The sequence below is a fragment of the Leptonotus elevatus genome, chromosome 8 (assembly GCF_054856555.1).
Source record: "Leptonotus elevatus isolate MCC_2025b chromosome 8, RoL_Lele_1.0, whole genome shotgun sequence".
Classification (NCBI taxonomy): domain Eukaryota; kingdom Metazoa; phylum Chordata; class Actinopteri; order Syngnathiformes; family Syngnathidae; genus Leptonotus; species Leptonotus elevatus.
Genome location: NC_141246.1, coordinates 20,152,514 through 20,172,261, shown reverse-complemented (window position 1 = coordinate 20,172,261; position 19,748 = coordinate 20,152,514). Strand labels below are relative to the sequence as shown.

Below are 19,748 nucleotides of genomic sequence, written 5' to 3'. Positions count from 1 at the left end.
GGATGGGAGTGAGGGAAGGTAGCTTTTCAGGAGCAATGCATTATTCATTGTAATAAAGCACACATCTCATTGATTTAATGGGAATATGATTCTTATCTTTAGATCGCGCAAGACAGGGACAGTATTTCTCACCAGATGTCATCGGATAATTCTGTGAGCGACAGCAAATGTCAGTCTCCTGGGAGATCTGCCTGAAATGGAAAGCTAAATGGTGTATTTAAGTACAGAATACTTCAGTTCATTTCCATAGCAATTCATTTTTCCTTCCTTCCTTCCTTCCTTCCTTCCTTCCTTTCTTTCTTTCTTTCTTTCTTTCTTTCTTTCTTTCTTTCTTTCTTTCTTTCTTCTTCTTTTTCTGCTACTGTAAAACAATGCCTCATCTCTTTAGATTGGAGTTCAAGAATAGTTAGTCAAATGAATACATCTTTATATATTTGGGACATTTATAATTTGAAGTACTCTCAAACCTGATGAATAATGTGTAAATCATTATATGAGGAAGGAGAAAGGAAACAACACCTTGGAAAGTTGTATTAAGGATCAATTAGTTTGTCGGTGTTGGGGAATATGAATGTGTTTTAAGTGGTTTATTTCAGCATGAAGGAGTGTAGCATGAAGAATTATATTCTGGGTAAGAAGGAGGTGTGTTTCCTCTTTGTCAATACTGACAGATCCAGTTAGACGTTTGGCTCTGGGGGGGCTTAGCTAGTCTGAAATGCACTAAAGTGAGGAACGCCAGGGGGCAACTCTCAAATGTCTGTCTATTTATTGCAGAAGGAATATCAACACACACACGCACACTTATGCGAGGTTCGCTCTCGCTTTAAACATTTTAAAGCACTCACAAAAAGTGCACAGGCTTCACGATTCTCACACTCACGTCAACCCCCTGAGGTGAATCAAACCAGCATTTCAACATTGGTCGAGTGATTTTTTTAACCCCTTGAGGCCTGAAGTGGAGTAATACCTCAGTTCTTTTCCGCTCTAATTCCAATACCTGATTTAGCACTGGTACCCAGCATGCCTTCGGGCACTAATTGAAATAGCATTGGGCGTCTTTTGATTCTTTTGGGTTTATCCTCAGGTGGGTGCAATTGTCTGGTCCACTTGTGAGAGTGGTGTAAAGGATGAAGTTGTAGTCTGGGAGTAAATGACACTGGGGGATTGAATGTAAGACTCAGAATACATCAGGCAAGCGGTTCGATTTGGAGACATGAACTGTGCTCTAAATAGATGCATCTGAAAATCTATAGGTTTGAGAGAAACAGAAAAGAAGAGAGTACCAAGTCAAATATTCAAGCTCAAAAAGAGCTTGAACTCCAGGTTGTGAGAGGATATGTAAAAACGTTTTATCTGACACAAGCTGCATCACGAGAAGCCAACCTTAACAACATGATTGGCAGCTATAGCAGCCATTTTTTCTGGGTCGGGTCACGGAGGCAGCAGCTTTAGGAGAGAAGCCCAGGCCTCCCTCTCCCCAGACACTTTTTAGCTGCCCCTGAGCCAAAATAGATGAACTTGATGGGTGCAAAATGTCTTATCCTTTATTGTTGGCACCATGAAGCTAAACAAACAATCAATAAACTAATAAACACACTAGAAAAATATACAAGAAAATACATTGAATATAAAACAATCCACAGTAAATTTAAGCCAGCCACGGCATAAAAAACAGTGCTGGTGGTAAAGTGTTACAAACAGTAATTTTCATATGACTCTCAGTATCTTGGGGTGGCATGGCTTAGTGGTAGAGTGGTTGTCTCCAAACCGTGAGATTGCGGGTTCAATCCTCACCCCTGGTGACCATTTGGAAGTGTCCTTGAGCAAGGTGTATGAGTGTGTGTGTGTGAATGGGTGAATGTGAGGCTTAATTGTAAAGCACTTTGGGCACCATATGGTGTAGATAAAGCGCTATATATAAAGCAGTCAATTTACCATTTTAGATGGCTGCGAAGTCATCTTTTGTGAGGCCAGTCACTGTCATGGTCTGATTCAATAAAATATCAAACATATTCAAAATACAAGCAGGAACAAACCTAAGTAAAAAAACAGCATTTAGAATTGTGAAGAAGAGTCATCGTGCTTTTTAGATATGATTTCAATGTATGTGCCATCAATTACAGTAGGCAAAATGATTAGCATTCTTGATTGGCTGTTAACTAGCAAAATGCAAATCACTCAGCCTCTAAGCGGAAGACCTCCACACGCCGATGACGTCACGTTATGGCAAATCCAATTGGACAAACTACAGTACACCCCATTAAATAAAATTCTGATGTGCATAATTTGTTCAATTCACCTGGATGGAACCTTTGACTCTATGTAGTTATGTATTCTGTTGGGGGCAGCATGTCAAAACTTGACAGTCCAGTTCGGATTCCAGCTTCCGGTGTTCAGATTGGGGTGGGGTATGGCTTTGTAAACATGATCCAAGTTTTCTCCTCTACACTTGACATGTTGATAGAAATTATGGAGTACTGTTTCAAGTTTGACTTGTTAAAATCTTCTGCAACTATGTAGGTAAGCCCCACTGTTGTACATTTATGATGTTCAGCAGGAGAGAGAGCACTTTGTTTACATTAGCATCAGCTGGAACATAATAAACATAACCATCACTACTGTTAGCCCTCTCATCCATCTTTCCTGTTTTCTTTATTCTGAATGTGATAATTTTCCACAGGGTGATATGAGGAAGAAGCACCAAGTGCATGTGACCTGTTTGTTGTAAAACCATGACGTGCCGAATGATGCTTTCCACTTCAAGTTTGTTGGAAGTGGTAATGCACATTATGACATAGGAGCTAATTGTCACACACAGCAAGTTTCGCTGCAGTGTCATCTGTTCAATCTGCACCTTCTTTTTTTTCCCATATTGTGAATGAGTGCATTATAGGTTGTGAGAAATGTATCATTTATATGCTAAGGGTATATACAGTAATTGTTAATGTTGGTCATTTAGATGCTGAATGAATATGTGTAATCATATTACTGAATGATGGTTGAACAGCGAGACAGAAATTTAGACAGAAAAACATTAAGGTTGTGTAATAATGAAAGTACTGTCTTGTACAAAATGCTGAGACGTGGCAAACTTTGCCAATTGAAAGACACTGGAAAACAGGGGCGTGCAGTGACCTTCGGAGGGGCAGGTGCTCAAAGTAAAAAAAGGGGCACATGATTATGTGCCTGGCCTGCACTGTCCTCTCAGTTGGGCGTTGAACTTTGAACAGATGCCATTGAGCCGCTGTGCGTGGGGCGGGGAGCTTAGGGGGGGATGAAAAATGGATAGAGGGTGTGTGTATGTATGTGCATGCGTGCATGTGAAAAAAAAAATCCATTGTAAAATTCTTAATTGAAATAATAGCTAAATGAATGACGTATGACGAAGCTGTTATTTTTCTGCAATGCCAATACAATCACCCACAAAAAACTGTTTTAACATTCGTGCATGAATAATCAATTATGAACAATAAATTCACATAAATAAAAATGATTATGTAAAATGTACATGAAATTTACATTTTAAATAAGACAAGTAGTGCTATTATGATTTTACTATAGTTCATGTAGCGTAAAATGTCTTATTTTACATTTAGCTTGATTCAGGTAAGAGCAAATGCCGTTTACTATTTGTCTGTGTAGATTGTCAATCTTTAGTTATTGCAGCTGTACTCAACAATTAACTGCCAAATCTTGAGAAAACGCTGTGATTATATTTGATTTGATTATTATTGTCCCGCTTATTTCTGAAAACACTGCTACCTGTTTCTTAGTACCTCACTCTGGCCGGAAACCCCACCAACATAAAAATAAACAAACAAAAAAAACAGCTGTTGGTTTTAATAAAAACAAAGATCATGTAGACATTTCCACACATACTTTAAAGTACATTTCAATTCAGCTCTTATTAAGTACATGCCATAAGACTTAATTAGCCTAAGAGAAAAAAGTTACAAACATCTACTGAAAGTGTTCCTTCTATTTTTCACATTGATCAGACATCTTTTTTTTTCTTTTTTTTTTACAGACTTGTTCTGCTTGCAATAGTAACGCCAGAGCTGCGCACTCCTAGTACAAGAAAACATGTAACTATAGTGTTTACATGATTAGCAGATAGCATCAATTCTATGTCCGCCTTGTAAGATCCGTCTGCCTTGTTGAGTTGGAGATCTGACTTCAGGAAGAGGGTTGATAAAAATTCTGACTTAGAGGTACAAATTCCGACATTTTCTGTGTACCTCAAACGCATCAGTAGTTGTAGCAGATGGGGAAGAGGAACATTTGTTTTACCTGAGACTTTTGCCGTGGCGAAAGTGGATGAGAAGGATCGTGGTCTTTATTAAACTGAGGGGAACGTGTCCCCCGCGTCCTCAGTGCACTCTATGACCTTGGCTTTTGTTTACTGTGAGTGAGACGGAGTGACCAACTTACCGACCGCAGGCGCAGCGGCGAGCGACCTGGCTTCGAATGTCTTCGAATAAGAGCGCGTCTCGTAGTATGACGTCATCTGTGAGGATCTCGTGCCCAAAAATATTGTAATAATAATTGAATTTATTCATTTTTGTGTTGAAAGGCAACAAAATGACTTTCTCACACACACACACACACACACACACACACACACACACACACACACACACACACACACACACACACACACACACACACACACACACACACACACATACTTGCCTCTGTGTATTATGAGGACATTTTTTCCAAACCGGTTTAATTGTGTATTACAGGGACACCCCTTTCTGCTAATGCCAGAGAGATGGGACTTGCACCCAAAAATTTTTTTTGGGGTTGTCCAGGAAAATTTCACTTCAAAACTTGAAAAAACTCAACACACGAAAAAAAGAAAAACCTGAAAAAATCCGTAATTGTGAGGACATAGATAATGACCTAAATAAGCCACGCCCATTGCAAAAATGGTAATTATGAGGACCAACTCACATTACAAGGACAAAGTTTACACAACACACAGCAACCATGTCACTGAAGTGATTTGAAAGTTCTGGCATTCTGACTTTACACAAACTAAAATGGCATTGATGTGTAATGACTTACCTGATATAAGGACACATTGTTGTACATAACAATACTGTGAAATGCAAAGTCATACCTGATCTGTCCTAAAATTGTAAGTTTTAACATGGTGCTCATGTTACAACTTACAAATTTAGGACAGACTGAAACTGGTATGTTAATAAAACTGCTTCTTATGTGAACAGGTTATCTAGGTCAAACACAGCTTTGTAATGGATAAGCTAGACATGAAACCAGATGCAAAAGAGTCAGTGAACATTGAACATTTTATTCTTTAAAACATGACTACCTCTCATCTTAAAGGATGAGCAGTTTTCTCATAGCTCATTCCTGAAATACCTTCGGATTTCTGAATTTCTGAAACAGGTTCAATGTAGGAAGTGTCCGAAGTACTGTGAGAATCTGGAACATATTCCTCTGCTAACGAATCCTCACTTGAACTGGATACATCAGCAACCTAATTTTTTAAACGAAAACAATTATTACATACATACATACATACACATATTGTCGCTGTTCTGTGAAAAACACTTCCACCATAGGAGCTACCGGAGAGCAGCCCGCGACCTAAAAATGGAAACGTGTTTTTCACAGGACAGCAATGATATCCATATATACAGTAGATGCACACATACATATGCATATATACAGTGGCTCTAAAATTAACCTGCCAGATGCGGGTTAAAATTCATTTTGGCGGGTGGTCATAAATATTTACTAGCTTTACTTCGCTGTTACTTAGTGACGTTACACTCGAAGTAGAAGCTTGAGAAAAGTGTCGAGCGCTCGCGGCAGAAGTAGCTCCCGCCATTGATGGGCTAATATGCTAAAGTTAATTTACCAAAGGTCTTCATCATCAAGCAGTTTTGCATTTTTTTTAAACGGGATATGTGCCAGATGCTGGAGCAAACTAGAAAAGCATTTAGAACCTAAAGTTTGTGCACATACTAAAGATTATTATAAATCTAGTCACATTTATTCGAAAGATGAGATGAAGCATTTAACAAGAGGGATAGTTAATATGCTTAATCTATGGCATTGCCCCTAAAACAGATATTGTGTGATACAGTCCTTCAGTTACAGTAGACTTTTCTATTTTACCGAGTCAGACAGTCGTTAAGATTGAGACAATTGCTCAACATTTAGCTGCTTGCAACTAAAGATAAAGGTATAAACATGGGTCATAATTTATCCTCTTGACTAAATTATATTCATTCAATGAAAATGCCTGCACTATTAATTCTGGTTGCGTGAAACAAAGATCCATTGCAGATACAAATAACACAGAAGATAAAATACCCATCATGCCAGTCCATTCTAGTGCAGCGAAAGGTCCAAAACATAAAGCACATTTATCCAAGCTTGATACAAGTAAATTAACTACCTGATGTTTACACTTCTGTTTAAAAAAATAAAATAAAATTGATAGCGAGTTCATCTCTAAAATCCACCATAAATAAATTAATGGGAACAAAAGATCACTACAGTGCATAATCCAAATCACCAAACTGCCAACAAATCTTCAATTTGAGATATTTTTAATGTTGACTTGTAGGAATTTTAGTCCCATACAAGCTTATTGTTGGATACAATATTTTGAACGTCTTGGCAATACACATTGCATAAAAAAATTGTTGTGATTATATTTGTTAGTTATATAGTTCAGCCCTAGCATCTACTCTACACTCTTCACTCCTAACGTCTTGCTTCTGAAAACTGATTTCAACATCAATATTCAAAAAGAAATCTCGTCACCTGGTCAACTTGGTCTGTGACAGCTACGTCTTCAGCTATGTCTTCAGGTTGTGCTTCAGTTGAAACCTGGTACACATGAAGAGAAAAATACATATAAAATTCAATTCTTAGTAACACGACTGTACCTGTGCATTTACACAGTTACAGTACATACAGAACAATTAATAGGTTAAAGTATTGTAAATGCAAACTCATTTTATTTGCCATTACAAAAATAAATAAATAAATCCTTCTGCACTACAGGTTTGTGTAAATTGGTGACGTCTATTTTTCACAATGAAACAAAAACAAGAAAATACACAGTCCTCAGAGAATCCATACCTGACCAGAGTATGAATTGTATAATAACTCCAAGCCCTCAAAACTTATTTTACAGTCACGGTGTATGAATACACTGTCCTCAGTGTCAGTTATTCACAACTATAACATTGTGAGGACTAAGTATCTGTGAGGGCTGTACAGTATTGACAAAACATGTGACATGGGTGTTTTATACAGTAATGGAGATTATTTCGACATTGAACATGGACCTAAAAAAAAAGGATCTATCTATAGCTATATATTTTTATAATCCAATGAAAAAAAATACACGATAATGCGGAAAAATAAACATGCTCATTGTGATCTAATCTTATCCAATTAAGTTATTTTTTGTTAGTAATGCCCCTCGATACGTTTCTCGTATGGCGATGCGCAATTAAGGTAGTCTCTGATTGGTCAAAGTCAGACTAAAGTATACAATCCAATATTCATTTGTTGCATGTCTTTGCAATACACATATACTGTATACATACATACAGTATATGCATGAGCCATTCGTGCGACAAAATATTTTTTTATATATTGTGCTACGTCTTGCTTCTGAAAAATGTATTTTAACATCAACATTCAAAAACAAATCTAGTCACCTGGTCAACTTGGTCTGTGACAGCTACATCTTTAGCTATGTCTTCAGGTTGTGCTTCATTTGAAACCTGGTACACATGAAGAGAAAAATACATATAAAATTAAATTCTTAGTAACACGACTGTACCTGTGCATTTACACAGTTACAGTACATAAAGAACAATGAATAGGTTAAAGTATTGTGAATGCAAATACATTTTATTTGCTATTTGAAAAATAAATAATCCGTCAGCACTAGTGGTTTGTGTAAATTGGTGATGTCTATTTTTCACAATGAAACAATTAATAGAAAATACACAGTCCTCAGAGTGTCCATACCAGAGTATGAATTATGAGGACTGTATGTGTAACTCCAAACCCCTGAAAACTTATTTTACATTCGCAGTGTGTAAATACACTGTCCTCAGAGTGTCAGTTATTCACAACTACGACATTGTGAGGACTATGCACCTGTGAGGTCTGCACAGTATTGACAAAACATGCGACATGGGTGTTTTATACAGTGATGGAGATTATTTTGACATTGAACATGGACCTAATATATATATCTATATAATCTAATTAAAGAAATACACGTACGTGCAGAAAAATAATCATGCTCATTGTGATCTAGTCTTATCCAAATAAGTTATTTTTTGTTAGTAATGCTCCTCGATACAATTCTCTTGTATGGCGATGCGCAATTAATGTTGTCTCTGATTGGTCAAATTCAGACTCAAGTAGGGCCTGGCAATAAATCTAATTAATTGAATAAATTAAATTTAAATTGAATCGTTGAAAATTTGCTAAATCGTGAAATGTATTTTGTCTTCTGGATTATTAAAAGCTGTTGTTATGTTCTGTTACATCCAGATGTTATTGTGAGTTGTAATTTTGCACAAGTGGTGGCAGAATGCTGGATGGTTGGTTTAAAATACTTTTTATTTTATTTTTTGGCCATATCGCTTAGCCTCAGACTAAAGTATACAATTAATCCAATATTCATTTGTTGCACGTCTTTGCAATACACATATTGCATGAGTCATTCGTGCGGCAAGATATTTTCCACATATTGTGCAGCCCTAGTATCTCCACCCTCCACTAATGTCTTGCTTCGGAAAACTGATTTCAACAACATTCAAAAATAAATCTAGTCACCTGGTCAACTTTGGCGCAGTCTGATAGCTGTGTCTTCATCAGGTTGTGCTTCAGTGGAAACCTGGGGCAGATGAATAGAAAAATACCAATACAATTAAATTCTTACTAAGACTAGACTGCTATAATATAATTTCATGTAATCATGAATGTGCGACCAGTAATTCTAGTATGTCACATGTATGACACAATATCCAAATGTCATAAGAAATCACGATATGATAATTAACATGATATTGTGAGGTTAGCGATACTCACGATAACTGTAAAAGTAAAATAAAAAAACAAGTCACAATATTGTAAAAAATGAAATAAAAAAAATAAAAAAATTATATTGAGAAAAGAATGTACTTTTGCTTTTGAGTTTTAATTAATCTTTTATGTTTTGTCAAACCTTGCACGATATCCCCCCCAAAAAAACAAAATTAAGTGTGACAACACACCATATAAACATACCATAGTGTTTTTCCATTGTAGCGAAATTCAAACATGAAAACCTTCCGGGCATCATGATACACTCTCAGCCTGTTTTCACGTTCCTGTTTGCTTAGAACTTCTCCTCGATATTCAGTAGGAAAGTCTCTCTTCTGAAAGGAGCAGGAACTGAACACTCCTCGACCTTACAAAGAAAAAAGGATACAACAGAAATATTTCATTATAACAATAATGAAAACTAGACCCATACTAAAGAATATTTTACCAATACTCACCTTTGAATTAATTAATATATTTTATGGTGAAGCCATTCTTGTCTTTACCTAAGGATGAAAAGTATGCTACCTCTTCTTTGGGTTTAACTTTTGCCCTCTGTGGCCTCATGACTGACATGTCTCACTGAAGATAATGATCTAAAGCTATAGAAAAAAATTAGTTTCAATCAGTTTGATAGGTAACTTGATGCAGATGTCTTGAAGTTGACTTTCAGTGTACCATAATAGCCTGTGCAGTGTGCAGTAAATGTGCCAACGAAAATAAAATACAGTGGATAGCACAGCTCTGCTAAATATTTTTATAAATTAAATGTAATGAACACTAACAGACTTTACTGAAATATTTCTATTGAAAGAACAAATTTAAGTAAACACAGATGCAGCAATTTACCAATACTTCATTTATACTGTACTGGTAATACTAAGCCATTGTATATTTTCACATCAAAAACCAGCCTGTTATTGCTTTCCTCTTAAAAATTGCAATTAGCATTCATCTTACTCAACAGACGGTTAGCTCTGCTATGCTAACCGTCGCTAACAGAAGCGTAGCAATTCTAAATAATTAGCTGCATCCATCATAATCAACAGATGGTTAGGTATGCTAACGTAAGCTTAGCTGCACTTACACTGGACTTGCATTATAAATCATTTTCGCGAAAGAGGGAGCAATGTACACAAGCGACCAACAACAACAGGAAAAATTCGAGCTTCAAACCTACCTCATTAGCACAGCTACACGCCATCACATCTCGTGAAGTAAATAGAGCCGGGGGCGGTTCTCTATCGGGGCTGCTAGATGACGTCACTTCCGTACTCAGGGCAATATAATAAATCCCGTTCAAATCAACAAATTGGTTCAGTCGTTGGATTATGAACTTTGTTGATAAGAGTGGCTATTGTTCTATGATTTACAGTGTCAATAAAAAAAAATAGATCACATTTAAAATGAACCCCAAAGGCTCATATATTAAATGAATTACCACAGACGAAAACAAAGGATATTATTGCTAGAATTATAGATCATTTTGTAATCATAAAATGTGATTTCAGTTTCAGTTTTTTAAAAAGGTTTTTTTTTTCATTAACGAAAATGTTTTTTTGCTTTAGTAAATAAAATAACCTTGCTGCTGTCATACAGTTGCTGTCCGAGGATGTTTTAGTACTATACTTTAGTAGCGCTCACCTTTTCTTCTCCAGACAAGCATTTTTCCGGATGCCCCAAACATTTGGAAAGGGGGTTGATCAGAGAAAATAACTTCAACTCTTTTTTTCTTATTTTGGTCTGTATTTATGGAATCCCCTTTTCACTGGTCACACCAGGCCATCCTCCAAAAGTCTTACTCCCTCACCATGGGTGTAGATGCACTCATACCTGCTTACTGCCATTCCTGAGCAAGCTCTACACTGGTGGTGATGTCCTTATCCCGCAGCTGAATCAACTTTGGGAGATAGTCCTGGCATTTGCTGGATTTTCTTGGGTGCCCTGAAGCCTTCTTCACTTAAAGTTTGTAAGGTCACTAAAGGAAATTACTTTAATTTTCATGGCAAATAGGGACTTTGCAATTCATCTAATCACTATAACATTCTGGAGTACATGCAAATTGCCATCATAAAAAAACAATAATAATAAGTCAGCACTGGAGATTTTTAGAAAATCAATGTCATTCTCAAAACATTTGGCCACTGGTGTACAGAAAGATGTTACATTGTAAAGGCAGGGTGGGATGTTAAATGATGAATCAATATACGGCACTGACAGTTTCTCTGTCTCTGCCTCCAGCTGTTCAAAGTGATGTGATAAACAGCTGTTAACCATTGTATATTTTCAAATAAACAACCACTGCAAGAATTAAATACTGAAATATATAATTAAATGTCATAGTGTATTTCATTATTTAATTTATCTACTTAGGAATTGGTGGCTGCAAAAAAAAAAAAAGGCTCTGCGTCTACAGACAAACATTCACAATACACAGCATTTTGAGAAAAAACTGAATTATGGGGACATGTGCGTAATTGTGGGGACAGGTGACGGTCAGCCAATCAAATGCTGTGAAATATACACTAGTGTGAATAATTCATGAAGTGGTGCATTACGAGGACCTTCCTACAGGGGGCGTCATCAAATACACAAAAATACACAAATTCATGTAATTATGGTTTACAAGGACATTGGCTAAAACTTTGGATTTAAGCCTTCTACAGCCCTAGAAGCACTTCTGCATTGAATGAATTATGAGGACATGGGCTGTGTCCTCATAATTCAAAATGTCCTCGCAGTGTTGCGTGTATTCAGGTGACATGTCCTCATAATACACAAAGGCAAACACACACACACACACACACACACACACACACACACACACACAATAAAAAACAAAGCGGCACTTTGGGCATCAAGGTCCAATCATGAAAATTTTGCCTGAAAGGTAGAAGGTTTAATGACCCTACAAGGTCAAAGTTAAGTAGAACTGCTTGCAACTAAACAAGATATACATACAACAAGCTGGTTGGTTTGATTGGCTGTGAAAATTGCTCCATTGCCTGCAGTTAGCCTGAGGGCTCATCTTTTTAAAAATACATAATTTTCAGCATCATTCATCATCACGCTACCTGCAAAATCACTTAGTCAGTGTAAAACCTGGGGCTATTTATATTAATTCCTGGTTTCCAGACAATGCGTTAGATTGTATTTGTGTTTTATTTCCAGCTCACACATTTAAGGAAATGAGACGACAATACTACTGTTGGAATGTTCCACAGGCACACTGACAATGGATACATTTACGGACAGCTCTCCACTTGACATTTCAGAATTTTAGATGAATGCTTATATATCTATAATGTATGTAGCTCACCATAGTGCTGCATTGATTGAACAAGTTGTTGTGCGGTGTGGTGGAGTGGAGGCAAAGACAGATGGACACGAATGCTGAGAAAAAGGCAAGGCCGGAGTGGAAGCAAAATTCAAAATAGTTATTCATAAAAAGACAAACAATTGTGCTGCAAAGAGCCAGGATCATTCAAAGTCCAAACCAAAAACTAGCGGTTAGTTATATCATGCTGAGGTTTAGGAGCAACATGTCGAGAATCTCTTACGAATTGAGATGTAATTCATTACATCTTTAGAATGTGTGAGGCCTCACTCGTTCAGGAAGTGGTTCCAGGGGTGGTGTGACTTACATTCAATTTATATGGAACCTTTTTGAAGGTACAAAGGGTACACACACATTCTGAATATAAGGGTTTTCTCCGAAACAAGGCACACAGCTGCAGAAAGGAAGGCTTGTCAAAGGAATGTACAGACTGCACAGCCGATTGTGGACAAAAGCATTCACACAACCACAGGCATCTTCACCCGCATATACAGAAAGAGGGTACTATGCATCATCAATGACCCAACCCACCGCACGCACACCCTCTCTCATCCTCTCCCCTCAGGCAGGAGGCTACGAAGCATCTGGAGCAGGACCACCAAGCTGAGCAACAGTTTCTTTCCGGAAACTGTTAGACTGTTAAAACTTGAATAGTGTTACGTAGCTCCACCATCAGTCCCTCATCCCCCATGCCTAATCATCCCTGCACATTGAACACTCCTTTTATTCAAGTACAAAGTAAAAATAACGTGCAATTCACAACTCTATTTTTCTCTATGCCTGCTTCGTTCACACCTCGCTGTATTCACATCGTTGCACACAAACTGTAAATTAGTATTTCCCTTCTCTTTTTTTTATTGTATTTATTTTTCTTTAAAAAAATTGCTTTACATGTACCAAAGTTACATAACTACTACCGTAAGGTTACAAATAAGTATATTATTTATTATAATTTATTTATATTATAATATTGAGTATAAATCTAAGCTCACTACAAACACGAGAAAAAGCGTGACTATGAAGGTTCCCCTAACGCAGATACAAGGCAGTCTCCAGCACATGCACGGGGGATCTTGCACTTTTCCTGTATAAACGTACTACAGTATGCACGCACCAATCTCATCTCTCTGAGCCCAGCAAGTCAATTTGCTTCCGCAATGTCAAGCACAGCATGCCTTCCAGACTGTCTTGATTTTAACGCAAATGAGGGATGCCACTGCGAAAGGCCGGGGGTGGGCTACATTTGATCCCATAATGGCGCAAAATGGCGTGAACGCCCCTTTCTAACCGTTTACGAAAAACCAAAAGAAAGAAAAGTCCTCCAATGCGCACGGATAGACTGTGCTTGCGCTGGGAATGAAAACAGGGCCCAAAGTGTTGAATGTTGTCCACTTGGCATCCATTGCAGCCTGGTCATCCTGAAAGGAGGATTCCCGACTTCTCGAGGTTTGTTTTGGGCGGGGGTGGATCAGGAGATGTCGCTAATATTTGTCAATTGTGGGGTTTGTGAAGCCTCTTCAGACTTTTCTGTAACGAAGGGCTATACAAATAAATTTTAAGTATGTCACCTAGGGGTTAACACTGTCATTACAACTTAAGAATGCGTGTTTATTTTCAAGGACCACATACACAGCAGCTTGTCTATATTTAATTTAATTTATTTCATTCTTAAAAAAAGAGATGAAAGGGTACTGAAAGAAGTTATAACATCTTATAACATCTAACACCTAATTAACACAAAATGAATGACAGCTATGGTTAAGGTACACATACAAACATAACAGTTTAAAAAAATAAATCTAATATCATAATTAATTGCTACATATCAATATCATATGTATTAATTGTGCTTTTATATATTTCTTGAAAATAGAAATAAACTGAGATGTTTTGATTTTTCGGTCAAACTTAGCCCTAAGAATTGAAATACAGGTGGTAAAGTGTTACAAACGGTACGGTACATTTTTCTTCTTGTTTTGTTTTATACTTTGGTGTAGAAAAAAGCTGGGGCTGGGTTGGGGTGGATGGCGGGGGTGGATGGGGGGGCGGGGGGTCGTGGGGGGAGCGGGGCCTGTGGACCGGTGGGGTGCCTGGCGGGCCTGCAGTGCCCCGTCCTGCTGCGTTGGGTTGGGGGCGCAGGCCGTGTTGGGGTGGGGGGCGCTCCTGCTCCTGGGTTTGCTCTCCGGCCGGTGGCCCTTTCGGGGCCCGGGGGTCGTCCTTTGGCGCTGCCGCGGCCTGGGGGGCCCTGAGGTGTTGCACTTGCTCTGTCCTGGCAGGGGTCCACGACTCCCCTCTTTGGTGGAGATTTTCATGAATGCCAGATCCACCACACCAGCATCTATCGAAACTCAGACACAATCTGCTTCTTCCTCAGATCATTGAATCGGTGGAGGCTGGTGTCTGTGGATCTCACTCTGCTTCTTGTTTCCTTCCTTCCTTTCCTCAGTCTCTCCTTTGGTCTCTTGAGGTCTCCCTGATTTGTTGGAATTTAGATGTTTCTGGGGTTGGTGTGTGGTCAGCGCTGGATTTCACTTTCCTTTGTTTTCTTTGGTCCTTCCTCGGGTCTCCTGACGGCGGTGTTCGGTTTAGGTGAACGGTATGGGATTTTTTTTTTATAGGTTTTTGGTGAACTAACAAATACACACACACTCGCACGCACACACGCACAATACACATACAAAAAAAACACCAAAAAAAAGAGCAATGATGATGACATTACCGAATGAACAATACTGAGCTCTTTAAAAAAAAAATGAAAAAAAAATGTTAATGAGGAACAATTTGTGTGCCGTTATGCAAATATCAAGTTCATCTCTGCAGATACAAAGTCTCTGAAAAATATATTATACAAATAACAAAACAAATTTAACAGAAAAAGCACACACCAACACACACTTTTTTAAGTTGTGAAAGTCTGCATCCAAGTTTAGCTGTCTAGCTGTCCTTTAATTCTCTAATAACAATGCAGGTGAAGTGATGGAGGGTCTCAAGAGATATGCTGTAAGAACAAGAAGGACAACTGCAGCATCATCATTTTGTAAGGGCTCATCCAAATGAGCAGCCAGGTGTAATTTGGCATGGCTCCTCAACTGTCTGATAAATGGATATACTGTATACTGTTTTATATGCCTGAATTATCCCGTGGCACCCTTCCTCCATCAAATGCAACAAATGTTGCATGCACACTCACATCACGATAACAATATATATATATATATATATATATATTTTTTTTTTTAAGCCTTGCACATAGAGTTGAGCACAGATAAACTCATAATGGATCTGGTGCCGCCTGATAAGAACTTTTGGAATCTCAGGCTACTTTGAGGTAATACTGGAATTGATGTACTGCACTTGTAAGCCTCTACTCGCATATCATTGATAAAATATGCTATGTGTATAAATTTCACAGACTATCCTAGGATTAGAAAACTGATATGAGCCATGATGTCTCTCAAATGGACTGATGCAAGCTAGTTGATCACATGCAACTACCGGTACATTGCATTCGATTTTTTGCAATCCCATGTGTGTTTTTAATTATTTCCCAAACAGCCCTTTGTAAAAGATACCCAGCTTGTTCTTGCCAACATTTAGGAGCTGTTTTTAACCAATCTATCATACTGAATGATAAATGTTTATCAGTCTTTGTCAGAGGTGGTCGGCTCCTTTAAGACTTACACTCAGAACCCCACACCCAGTTGACAAATGTATTTGGGTTGGGAGAAAGTTTGCTCAGCACCAATTCCTCCTGTTCATAAATGCATTCTGCTTGGAAATAATGTACATACAATTATGGCTTGGTCAAAATGCTGAGTGGCTAGTAATTATGGGAAAACAGTAGCCACAATGCCTGTTGACCAAAACAGCTAGTCAAACTGTTTACCTTCCATTACAACTTTCTACTCCAGACATTTCACAATCATTATTTATCTAATAACACGACAAAAGCCTGAGCATGCATGAGGTGAGATGTGCCTTCCGCAGCATTAACACCAGGAAGGCGGCTGGTCCAGATGGAGTTCTGGGCCGGGTGCTGAAAGACTGTGCTGCGGAGCCGGCAGACGTCTTCACCTCTATCTACAACACCTCGCTGTCCTGCTCGCTGGTCCCTGCCTACTTTAAAGCAGCTACAATTGTTCCTCTTCCAAATCAGTCCAATGTCACATGTATGAATGACTACAGACATGTGGCTCTCACTAGTGATGGCAAAATGAAGCTTCATGAAGCATTTGCGATATTTTTTGACTCCTCTAGATGGTGCTCTTGGTTTAAAGATAAAGGCAAGTGCAATGAAAATGGATTACATTTGCATTGCATCTTTGAATCATGAGTGCCATCTAGAGGAGTCAAAAAATATCGCAAATGCTTCATGAAGCTTCATTTTGCCATCACTAGCTCTCACCTTCATCCATGCCAAAAAATAATATCTAAATCCTTCAACCAGGTTGAAACAAGCTAGCCAGCACAAGTGTTGTCCAACTTGTCCTCACAATGTTGTTTTAAAAGTCCACCTTGAAAATTAATTTTCAATCATGCCTGACAGTCTTCCTTTCCCGGCTCTACATAATGAATCCCACTCGAGTAGCTCTTAACCAATTTGAGGACAGCTGACATCACCCAAAGCCTTCTAACTGGCACTTTTTATTAAAGTTGTTCAGATTTGTAAAAAACAAAACAAAATAAAAAACAAAAAAATACATTTAGTGCTCTATTTTTGTAGTCAGGCATATGTGTTCGGCGTAAAAATAGGCGCATCTCCATTTTGGTGCCAGAGCAAGTCTAGTCTACTGTGCTTGGGACCTTGTTGCGCTTGGCTGTGCTTTGTGGTGGGCACAGCTGCCGCACCCCCCAGTGCAACTGACAATTTGGTAACAGGAAGTAGACTGCACTCAGCATGAAAACAGGCGCATTTCCATTTTCATGGCAGGGAAAGTCTAGTCTACCGTGTTTGTGAATTTGGTAGATGTGCTTCACCTCCCTGTGTGTTCCGGCACACAAAGCTGCTGCACTCCCTGCCGCATTTCCAATTTAGTGGCAAAAAAATAAAATAAATAAAAATAAGATTTTAGACTTTGTGAAACCAGGTCTAACCAGTGGTGCAGATGGTGCAACGGGATTTTGTATGTCATTCATAAAAATGACAACAGCATGGGACAATCCCTCTGAATCATTGTAGAAATCGAATCCATTGCTCTGAAAATGCATGAAAATAGGGCAATACAGGTCAGTGCGTTTCATGTTTCAGTCAGCATAAAAGGTTTTGAAGGCCATCATTGTATGTCTTTGTATGTCAACATGTGCAGTAATTATTATTATTATTATTATTATTATTATTATTATTATTATTATTATTAACATTTCAAACACAAAGCAATTCAAACACCAATTACACATTGCAGACTTCTTAGTTCACTAGGCATCATTCTAATTTGTGTAACACCACCATTCAAATAAGATGTTTTAGCTTATCTGAATTCTAGTTTGCAAGTTCATTCACTTGCATTTAAAGACTCCGCATCCGCAAACTGTTTATTGACAACTTCCAAAGGGTTCCTGAATTCCTAAGTAGTAATGCCGCTTATCAACTCATTAACTTGCCCGGGGGATTGCAGGCCACGGGCATGTAATGTTACTTTTGGCCTTGTGCTGTACAAATGGGTTTCATTTATACAGCGCCTTTCTACCTTCAGAGCAGTAAAAGCACTTTTACATTAATGCATCTTTGACACGGTGATGTATTGTTTGCTGTCATCAATCAAGAAAAGATGAATGCTCTTCTTGTGTGTCACAAATGAACCTCACCCACCTCGCTTTGTAATATTTTTTTTGTCACAGGTGTAAAAAAAGCACAAAAAGTTAATAAAAACAATACAAACAAGATTCAGTTATTAAGAACAGTGAAACTACAGTTGTATTGCTTCAAAAGAGATTCCACTTTTTTTTTTTTGCGTTATGCTCTCACTTGACATCATGCATAAAAGCAGTTCGAGTTGAAAAGATTTGTGCAACTAGAAGAATGTTTTTATAGAAAATGTTGGTTGAATGTTGGTTGAATTATTAATATATATGACCTCAACTTGGTTCAGTTCAAGAATTTAAATTAGTTTTGTGCTATCATATTTTATTACATTGTAGCAATACTTTCAAAAATATTTTGTTTAAGAACATTTTGTTTAGGAACATTGGAAAAAGTATTCAGATTTCCAAATACCTTGAAATACTTATTGTGAGGGATTTTTGTATGGACAAGTAAACATTTACACCAATATCACTGAGATCAATTTCAAGAAACAGAAGAGTAATATGGATAAGTGCCACCTTCTAATGATACCAATTTATCATTGAAATTTGCATGAGAAAATATATGCAGAAAATGATAATGTGGGGTGTTACTAAACCCAGGATAACTGGCTGATGATGAAAAAAAAAGAGGCAGCCCTTAATATTTTCATTATGACAAGTATTTATAGTTCCATCATCATAAAGTGGATGTCATTTACTCATCTAAGCTCAATGTCATGCTATTGGAAAACACATCAAAACTCTCTCTCTCTCTCTCTCTCTCTCTCTCTCTCTCTCTCTCTCTCTCTCTCTCTCTCTCTCTCTCTCTCTCTCTCTCTCTCTCATACAATTGGCACATGGGCACTTGAAAGTGGCATTGTCTACTGGACATATACCATTAACATGTACAGTACACATACCACCTACTTTAACGTATTATAGACCTAGCATATCCTCTCTTAGAAACTATAATGGAAATGCACTCTTTTACATGTGCAATATGCCCAACCAGCCTGCCAAAAATGCTTCAGGTAATGTTTAAGGAACACACGAGCTGGTCATACCTCACAATTCATTTGAACAGCTCACTTGTGTTCTTCCGAAGAATATTGCTGTACACAAACATGTTGCTTCTAATCCTGTCATGTAGATTACGCTGACCCTTCACTTAACTTTTGGACAAGTCGTCAGACTTGCCAATACAACACCACACAAACCCACAGAATTTGCAAACTGCTAGCAAGGATGTTATTGTCACTATCTTCAAAACAAGATACAGTGGTGCCTGTACTTAGAAGGCTCACTTTTAACCATTCGTTATATGGTACATTGTGCAAAACATTAGTATCTCAAATCATCTTTCCAAATTCAAATAAATGGAAATGCCACTAATTCGTTCCAACCTCACTTTGTGCTCCTTTTGGTGTGCGAGCCTTGGCAGTCAGGGACAGTATAATACAGACATTGAGGCACACATAAAGAAGACTTTCACAACTGACTCATTTAGGTGACAAATGTAGGGATTTTTTTT

General features: G+C 38.0%; 1 protein-coding gene across 2 annotated transcripts in view; it reads right to left on the bottom strand.

The window, feature by feature from the left end:
• Nucleotides 1-5,205: 5,205 nt before the first annotated feature.
• LOC147170162 (uncharacterized) overlaps nucleotides 5,206-19,748 on the bottom strand; it is a 246,389-nt gene continuing 231,846 nt past the window's right edge. Inside the window, exons 1-7 of one of the 2 annotated variants that reach the window (XM_086083915.1) lie at nucleotides 10,277-10,552; nucleotides 9,555-9,698; nucleotides 9,301-9,463; nucleotides 8,848-8,908; nucleotides 7,713-7,778; nucleotides 6,805-6,870; nucleotides 5,206-5,506 (exon numbers count right to left, since the gene is read on the bottom strand). In XM_086083915.1, coding sequence (XP_085940041.1) covers nucleotides 5,342-5,506; nucleotides 6,805-6,870; nucleotides 7,713-7,778; nucleotides 8,848-8,908; nucleotides 9,301-9,335 — 393 coding nt within the window. In that variant the 5' untranslated portion in view covers nucleotides 9,336-9,463; nucleotides 9,555-9,698; nucleotides 10,277-10,552 and the 3' untranslated portion in view covers nucleotides 5,206-5,341. Of the gene's footprint in view, nucleotides 5,507-6,804; nucleotides 6,871-7,712; nucleotides 7,779-8,847; nucleotides 8,909-9,300; nucleotides 9,464-9,554; nucleotides 9,699-10,276; nucleotides 10,553-19,748 lie in introns of those variants that run through there. The other variant, XM_086083912.1, reaches the window with a different exon arrangement.